This window comes from Cryptomeria japonica, chromosome 5, assembly GCF_030272615.1.
Source record: "Cryptomeria japonica chromosome 5, Sugi_1.0, whole genome shotgun sequence".
NCBI classification, from domain to species: Eukaryota; Viridiplantae; Streptophyta; class Pinopsida; order Cupressales; family Cupressaceae; genus Cryptomeria; species Cryptomeria japonica.
Window position 1 is genome coordinate 102,610,109 of NC_081409.1, and position 8,565 is coordinate 102,618,673.

Here is an 8,565-nt window from a genome sequence, read left to right on the forward strand (position 1 = left end):
TCTATGGAGTTGATAACATCTCTTGTCCACAAAGTGTCATAAATATCCCTGGATAGAGGCACTGGTCTATTATTCATCTTTTAAAGTCCCGGTTTGCTATGCATTTAAGGTCCTTAATAAAGAAAGCATTCTTCCCAAATCCTATATGAACCGATCTTTGCATATTTCTTTCAAGTCCAGAAAGCACTCTTATTCTTAATATACAATCATAATCATTTTCATTTTCTTTTAAAAGACATTCACTTAAAGCACACAATAAAGCATAATTGCAGAACAATCATTTGCTAGTTTTGCATTTTCTAGTCATAAAGCTTAAATCCACTTTAAATAACTCTTTTTGTGCTTGAGAGGGAAAGGTATACCTACCTAGGTTCAATGGAGCCATAAGTGCAGAGGGATTTGGTCTTTGACCATCCCTGTTCGTTGGCCAGGGCTAGTTGGATTAGTTGAGGATTTGACAAACCCTTAAGTTTTCCAATCTGTGGTTTTCGGCACCAACAGGTGGTTAGAGGTTAGGAGACATGTGGGTAATTTGAATTTAAAAATTCAAATAATACGAAAAGACTAATTAATTCTAAACAACTCATAAATTGATTTGTTTTAATTAATTAGGGGATTAGAAGAATTGATTGAAGTGGGGGGGGGGGGAAGATTAATTAATTTGAATTAATTAATCAAAGTAGACTATGGAAATGAACCTATTAAATAAATCCTTAGATTTATTAATAAGTAGATGAAAGGGGGAATTTAATTAAATTGATTAATGGATTCAATTAAACTAGGAAGGGGGATTTATTAAATAATTGCTTATTTAATTAATTATCTTCAAACCATTTTTAGGTGTATACAGATAACACTTTGTTATCTTGCAAAATTGAACGTGACTACATGAATATGTTGGCATGAGACACTGCTTTGATGATTAGATGTTGACATTGATGGCAACTGGCAATTGGTGAGTCAAATATCCAATATGCAGTTTGTGATTCCTTCATTTCAGAAGATTGACTAAAGTCTAGTGAGGTCCAGTAAGAAGAACAGTATAACCGACATAGTATACCATTTTGTGGTCAGTGGATTATTTTGTATTGGATATTGCTGCTGCTAGGATATGTTGTTGTCATTGATGCCAACATATTCCTTTGATTTATTGCTCTAGTGACTGTATATTGGTTTATTAGGATCATGGTTCTATGTATGAAGTATTTCTAGTATCACTATATCTTTCTATATTGGTTTTAGTGATCCTGAAAGCTTAATTGATCATATCATGTGATCCGATTTGTAGTTTGGTTTTTCTGATCAGTGCTTTGCAGAGTTAGTATTTCCTCTGGTATATTATAATGTGATCAGATCTTGAGTTGAGATTTTGGGAGTTTTCTTGGGATGTTCATGTGTATCTTCATTTCAGATGGTTCATGATTTGGTGCTCTGTAGGTTATCTTTCTTCATGAAAATTGCCGTTGTTTGAGTGTTCTTGAGGTTCAAATGTTGATCGATGAAGATTTGATAAGTTGTGTTGGTGCAGCTGTTACTGATGATTCTAATGTGCTTTATAGTGTTTCACTAAGTTTTTCTTCTCTAGAGCTCTTTTTCTGAAAATGAGCATGCACAAATGATTTTCAAAAAGCACTTTTGGCTCTAATCTTCGCCGTATGCCCCCACAAAACTGTTTTGAGCATATCTCCTTCCCCGAACCTCCTTTTGAGGTGTCATTTTTGCCTACTAGTTTAGTTTTTTGTCCCCTTTCTTTTCGTTGGCTAAAGCTGTGGCTTTTTCGAGATGTCGCCCAAGCCCTTTTTTCCCGTGCATCCTCTTGAGGGGCACCTCTTCGGTCGTCTTTCATTCTCAATCGGGCTTGGGGGATCTTTTTTGCTTCCTTGCTCTTGGGTGTTTTATTTTTCTCTGCATCAATGCTATTTTAGCACCACCACGAAGAGGGGCAAAATGTAGACACCTAAATTTGACTAATCAATTTAATCAGATTTAACCCCCTTTCCTCTAATTAATTAATTTCCCTATTCTGTTCTTTCAATTAATTAATAATTAATTAACTAATCCCCGACTCTATCCTAATTAATTAATTAGTTAACCCCTTTTCCTCCAATTAATTAATTCTTAATTAATTAATACCCCAATCCCTTTCCTCTAATTAATTAACCTAGTTAATTAATCCCCTTTTTGCCATCCCATTTGATTAATTACCTTTAATTAATTAAATGTCCATTTTTCCAAGCCCCCATGAATTAATTAGTCTCAAATCTTATTTGAGCACATTGCTCCTAACCTTAACCTCCCATTTAACCTAACCCTTGTCCTAACCCTGGGGTTCCAACCAACCCTATCTATCCTAAACTTCCCCAACCTAGTCATCCTCCAAACCTCCCTAACCAACCCTATCCTATCTCTCCAAACCTCCATATGTGCACATCCTAACCAACTTCACTAATTTGGGGGAAAATATCCTATTTTGGGTGGCTTTGCCCAAAATAGACATGTGTCCTTATCCCTTTTCTTCTATTTGAGCCACTTGTCCCCTTTGAGGAGAAGTGTCTCCTCTTCACACCCCCTGTCCTTCCTCTCATCTTCTATATAAGCCCTCCATTTCCTTTGCAATTGACCCACTTTTCATTCAACGCATCGTTGTTCTACCGAAATCACTACTCACACTCACACATCCATTATCATTTACATTATCATCTTCATCAAATCCATGGAGCATAATCAAACATCCGTTGATGTCATAAGCACACATCAAATCCTGGAATAATTGAATCAAAACAAGGATATTGGTTTGCATTGCTTGTCATTTTTGTGTTTTCTTTGGTTTTATCATTTCGATCTTGAAGTGTTGAGTTTAATGACTTGTTTTGGTTAATTAGTTTATCTTTTTACTCCTTTTTATTCACACACACATTTTCCCTCACACAGCTAGTATGCTCATGACTACTAGGATGCTCATTTTTAGGCTTCTTTGCCTCGTTTGAGAAGAAATCATGCTCAACAAGAATGTTTGTGACCCACTACTTGGTATTCTACCTCTCTCCTAGTCTTTGTCCATGGGATTATCGACTGGCCATACTCTAGTGCATGTTCACGCAATTGGACCTTACTATTTCTCTTGTTCATGATGTTGTCTAAAATAAAAGAAGATAATAATTTTAAAGATGGTTGGGACCTTCCCATGAACACTTCGAATCCCACCAATGAGTGGGGCAAACTACATGATGGGTACCCATCTCCTCCCAGTGCTCTTACTCTCAATTCATAGAAGCTTTATGTAAATTGTTATTGTGTTTTGAGTTGATACCATTTTTGAACTATTAAGGTGTGACTCTTTTCACCCACCTTTTTTAATGAAAATGTATAACACTATTTTATAAATGATAATAGAAACATTTATTCATTAAAAAAAACATTCATTAAACTATACCACTTTAGGGGAAAAGCACCAATTATTATGCATGTTCCAATTACCATTCATTGGATTTCACTAATTAAAAGCCCACTTAAAATCATGGAGTGGGCCAATAGCCTCCCATTATCTAGAAAAAAAGTTAGTAACTAGATCAATTGTGCAACTTTATCGGTACTAATAGTGCATGATTATTGGGGCATTTGTGCATAAGTATTGGATCAATTGTGCAATTTTTTTAGTTGTCAAAGCGAACAAGTAATTGAGCAATAGGGAATATGTTCAACACTTTAAAATGAGCACTTTTTGACCCTTGTGTGCATAACATATCCCACAAAATTCATCTTTACTACCCAGAAGCTAGAACACTAGTGCTCTTCCCCTACATATATGGCACAGACTATTCTGCATACAAAACGACATGATAAAGATCACAAATTTGCATAACACAATTGTTTTTCAGTGGATTTTTACATTTTTACAGCATTGAGAAGGCAAATTAAGAGGACTGAACTAGTGAAAATTGTGTTAAAATCCGTTGTGATTTGCAGATTTTGTGTTTTTGATCAAGTGTTGTTTTATATGAAGAATAGATGGCTCCTACTTATATTTGTTTAAAAATAAAATTTATTAAAGATTTGATTTCTTTATTTTTATTTTTATAAGTGAATTTTACTGAAGATGGTCACACCTGTAATTATAAAATTAAAAAAAAATCAACTGACTGACTGCTCCAATGGAAGGTCTGGTAGCTCCGACTCAATATCCTCCTCTCCACTTGAATTTTAAATATATACAAAATTCCTAAATAATACTGTTAAGGTTATATATTATTCTCATAACGTTTTTAAGCCTTTTATCTGAATACAGGACGGTTTTATTGTCCTGACCTAATTAAAAAGATCCCTGTCAACTCAAAGATTGAATTTTTACATTTTTACAATTTACCAATTTGTTGTGAAAACTATTTTTATTTATATATTTTTAACAAATCTGTAAAAGATTTATTGCCGACTTCTCTTAGCTGGGATGACTCTGAAGTCAAAGATTGATTATCTTTTAGAAGATTTATAAATCTCCTGCCAGAAGAGTAGGACAAAAAGCATAAAACATAATCCATCTCTCTTTCTCATTTAGACTGAATTACTGTATAATTGTTCTTTTTAATTTCCTTTCTGGAGAGTTCTGAAACTAATCATGATAATGAGATCCGGAGGAGGCATCTTTTCTCTCTTATAGAAGACAAGAATATGACAAGAATATATTGTGATATTATAAGGCGGAAAAAGAAAAGATACAGTTATGACAGTTAACCATGGTAATACAACACAGAAAGGAATATACTGCTTAACAAGGAAGCTTAGCTAATAGTTCCCACTAAGACTCAATAAGATTTTATATAAGTGCATATTTCTTTTCAAAACAAACTCTGGAATCTGATCATTGTCCTGGTCAAGATTTTCTTGGCTCTTATAAGCTTGTTGTAATCCAGTCGTTCATCATTTGTGGATGTGGGTATAGCTAGATTTTTATCAGTTTCTACAATCTATAATGATTCTTGTTGTTTCTGGATTCGATTGTGCGTACTTTATCTTGTTTTGTACCACACTCTGTGATCCACTATCAAGATAATAGAGAGCTTAAGGAGAAGATAATAGATCCATCTTCCTGATCCTATTATGACTAATGGGAGAATTTTTTTGGTTTATCTGTAAATGGGTATGAAAACCAACAAATGGGTATTAATATACAGGGACCAAAAGGCATCTTACATATGCAATTCTCAATTTGTTTTAGCTCAACAATTGCAGGCTTATATTGTGTATCTACCCAAAAGAGCTTTTTAAAATTGGATCACTTCCTCCTGCTGTGAGTCTCATTAGGTATTCTGAGACTGGTGTAATTCATCCATCTAGATACTCTCTGAATGCCCTTCATGGACTTGACTACAAAAGCTTATACCACTTTTGATATTCCTTTAGGTATGTTTTAAGAGCCTTATGGAATCTGCAGGCATGCCAGAGAACAGAGACTTATGATTAAGGTCTCTATCATGTCCTTTTGAGGTCTAAATTTGTGATTCTGTTGCCTCTTTCATGAAATGAAACAGAACATTTTGTCAAAATGTGGTCGTGGCCCTTTCAAGTACTTGAAGTAAAGCAGATTGTACCAAATTGAACATATTCTTGGCTTTCTAACTGAGAAGCAGCTGAGGAATGTTCTGTTCCCTTTATGCGAAGTGGTTCCCAATAAGAAAGTGATTCTCCCTTATCTTTGAACCAGTTATTCCTTTGGCATTTTGAGACTTCGAATATAATGCTCTATATATAGTTTCAGGACCTTACACATAAAGAATAACGTATGTGAGTGAAAAGGCTTGAATTTGCTGCCAAGAATGGAACAGTCTAATTCAGGGATCCTGCTACGTCTTGAAGGGCCTACATCTCAGCCCCCAAAATTCTCTCTTGGCATGGGTCTTGCTGTTTGTGCCGAGCCCAAGCCTAGACTAAGGTGGACACCAGAGCTTCATGAGAGATTTGTTAGTGCAGTGGCCCAGCTAGGTGGACCAGAAAGTAAGTGTACCTTCATGCCATTATAGTAACTAAGCTTTTTACGAAAGAAAAAAAAAAAATAGTATTAATGTCCATGAATAACACAACTAGGTCAAAGAGATCCTATAAAAATGGCTATCCAACCTTTAGGATGCACCAATGCATAAATTACCCTCATACACCATAACTTTTGGTGCATCTTAGGGGCTGGATAGTTGTTTCCGTAGTTATATGTAGGTTCTTAATCAATGACCCCTCTTTGATCTTTTGGTTAAGGACCCATATCCAAAAGTGGGAGGTTGTAGCTGCATTCCAGGCTAATAAGCTTAAGCGTCTTTTATGTCAGAAAATGTTGATTGTATGTAACACATGATAAGGACTTGGATCTTATAATTAGAACACTTTTGAACTAAGCAAGAAACCTTCAAGTTTGTTTATGGAGTCAGAATTGATCTTAATGATCCATTCAAAGATGTATTTTGAAAGTTCTCATTATGTAGCCAATGTCCTCCTGCAGAAGCCACTCCAAAATCAGTTATGAGAATGATGGGTGTGAAAGGACTTACACTATACCATCTGAAGAGCCATCTTCAGGTATGGTGAATAATCTTGTCATTCTTATTCTAGACATATAAGTCCTGCAATTTAGTTTACATCATAAACTGAGAATCTTTCTCTTATTGTCATGACAGAAATTCAGGCTTGGAAAACAGCCACACAAAGAAGTGAACATTGAGACAGCTAAAAGTGGTAAGCTTTGAACATACACAAGAATTGCATTGAGGAGTCCTAATGCTCATCCCTAAATATTTCTTTTGTTTGTTAACTTTTCATAGGGAGAAGCTTGGAAGAGCATGATCAAGACATTGTGACAAAAGACAGCAATAACACACCAAGCCATCAAGAGTAAGCCATGAGTTTATTTTTGTTGGAAACTGTCTTATTAAGATTAATCTGTATACTTCACAGTTATTGTTAGAATAACTCCTTAGATTGCCTGGCAGAGCAATGCATATTGCAGAGGCCCTGAATGCTCAGATAGAGGTACAGAGAAGGTTACATGAACAACTAGAGGTATGGCTATCTCAGCGGGTGCAAAAAATAAAAAAAACCTTTGAATAAGTTTTTTTCCTTAATTTGTTCTCCATACCTTGATTTATATATGGTATAAACTCTAAGATTCCCTTAATTTGACAATGAAATAGGTTCAAAGACACTTGCAGTTGAGGATAGAATCACAAGGAAAGTACTTGCAGGCAATATTGGAGAAAGCACAGAGAGCACTTGCATCACAATCCTGTCCTACAGAAGGACTTGAAGCTGCAAGGACAGAGCTTGCAGATTTAGCCAAAAGGGTTATCACAGACTGTAGAGACTCTCATGTTTATAGACAAAAATCAGAAGATTACAGTGGACAGGAACAGTCTTGTATTACACATTACTCTTATCAAAACTACTTGGAAGACTCTGTTGAAAAGGATCATGTAGAACAAAAGGTAAATGAACCTGATAAACATAATAGTAGGAAAAGGACCAGAACATGCTATTATGAAGACCTAGGTACTTCTGAACTTCAAGACTTATGTCTTAAGATTTCAAGAAAAGAACCTCTAGCTGTTGAGTCATTTTCTTCAAGAAGACCATTGTGGGAATCCTCTGAAACAGAAGAAAGTAGTGTTTGGCAAGCTAGGACAGATGATTTGTTAAGAGATAAGGATAAACTGAAAAAACTTTCAAAGGATCTGACTGTTATAGCCCCTGATGTTCCAGATGACATCATGATTTCTCATTCTAATGCATCTGCATTTCAGGATTACCATGAAGATGGAGAAGAGATAGATAGGAGCTATAAATCTTCCCCAACATTAGAGTTGAGTAGTGAGTGTAGAAATGTAGTCAAAGGATTGGACCTAAATATATCAGGAGATGGAACCATGCCATTTAAGGGAAGGGAATTGGATCTCAATGTATGTGGATGGGGAAGGTGATTTGTCTAACACTTTCCTTGGAATATTTTATAAATGTTTTCAGGTTTCAGAGATACTAAGAGTTGTATATAATTTATTCTCAGATTTTGAGTGTTGCATTTAAGATCAAAAGACTCAGATTGCTCTAATATCATGTTGAGAATTAAAATATATATTATTTTATGGCTTTTTCTTCTATACTGAAAAGACTAAGATTTTACTAATACCATTTTGAGAATTAGGTACATACTATTTTAGGTCTTTTTCTTCTTTAGTTGAGTGTATATATGTGTCTTAATTATAAGAAGTTAGAATCAGAACATAAAAGAAGTAATATGACATCATAATTTTCATATTCAATCATTGTCCATCAAATAATTTTTGTTTATATATGTTTTCTTTTTAAGATGTTTCTTTGTTTTAATTGTTCATTAATCTTTATAAATTAAATATGATATTGAATTCTAAGCATTCTTTCATATATTTCAACATATTTTGTATTAATGTTCTAGTAGATTTCCGCAATTCATGAATTATATTGTTGTAGCAGTTTCTGGATTAGATTGCGTGTATATTTTTTTTTCTCATCATCATTTTGGATCACACTCCGTGATCCATCATCAGGATGATA

The 8,565-nt window shown here is 34.7% G+C and overlaps 1 protein-coding gene across 3 annotated transcripts; it reads left to right on the top strand.

Moving 5' to 3' along the window:
- The first annotated feature begins 4,713 nt into the window (after positions 1 to 4,713).
- Positions 4,714 to 8,008, top strand: LOC131067564 (myb-related protein 2). 3 transcript variants are annotated; one of them, XM_058002655.2, is made up of 6 exons: positions 4,714 to 4,926; positions 6,485 to 6,561; positions 6,660 to 6,717; positions 6,804 to 6,873; positions 6,960 to 7,041; positions 7,173 to 8,008. In XM_058002655.2, the coding sequence occupies exons 2-6, from the start codon at positions 6,505 to 6,507 to the stop codon at positions 7,953 to 7,955; spliced, it is 1,050 nt and encodes a 349-aa protein (XP_057858638.1). In that variant the 5' UTR covers positions 4,714 to 4,926; positions 6,485 to 6,504; the 3' UTR covers positions 7,956 to 8,008. The 3 variants fall into 3 exon arrangements, with proteins under 3 accessions (XP_057858638.1, XP_057858629.1, XP_057858633.1); XM_058002646.2 differs by having other exon boundaries at positions 4,717 to 5,988; XM_058002650.2 differs by having other exon boundaries at positions 4,721 to 5,988; positions 6,972 to 7,041.
- Positions 8,009 to 8,565: the final 557 nt, after the last annotated feature.

What these genes read in the sequence shown, in the direction of transcription:
- LOC131067564 (XM_058002646.2), top strand. Translation starts at nt 5,811, where the DNA reads ATGGAACAGTCTAATTCAGGGATCCTGCTACGTCTTGAAGGGCCTACA. An exon ending in CCAGCTAGGTGGACCAGAAA is followed by an intron (nt 5,989 to 6,484) that starts GTAAGTGTACCT and finishes GTCCTCCTGCAG; the next exon opens with AAGCCACTCCAAAATCAGTT. An exon ending in AACACACCAAGCCATCAAGA is followed by an intron (nt 6,874 to 6,959) that starts GTAAGCCATGAG and finishes ATAACTCCTTAG; the next exon opens with ATTGCCTGGCAGAGCAATGC.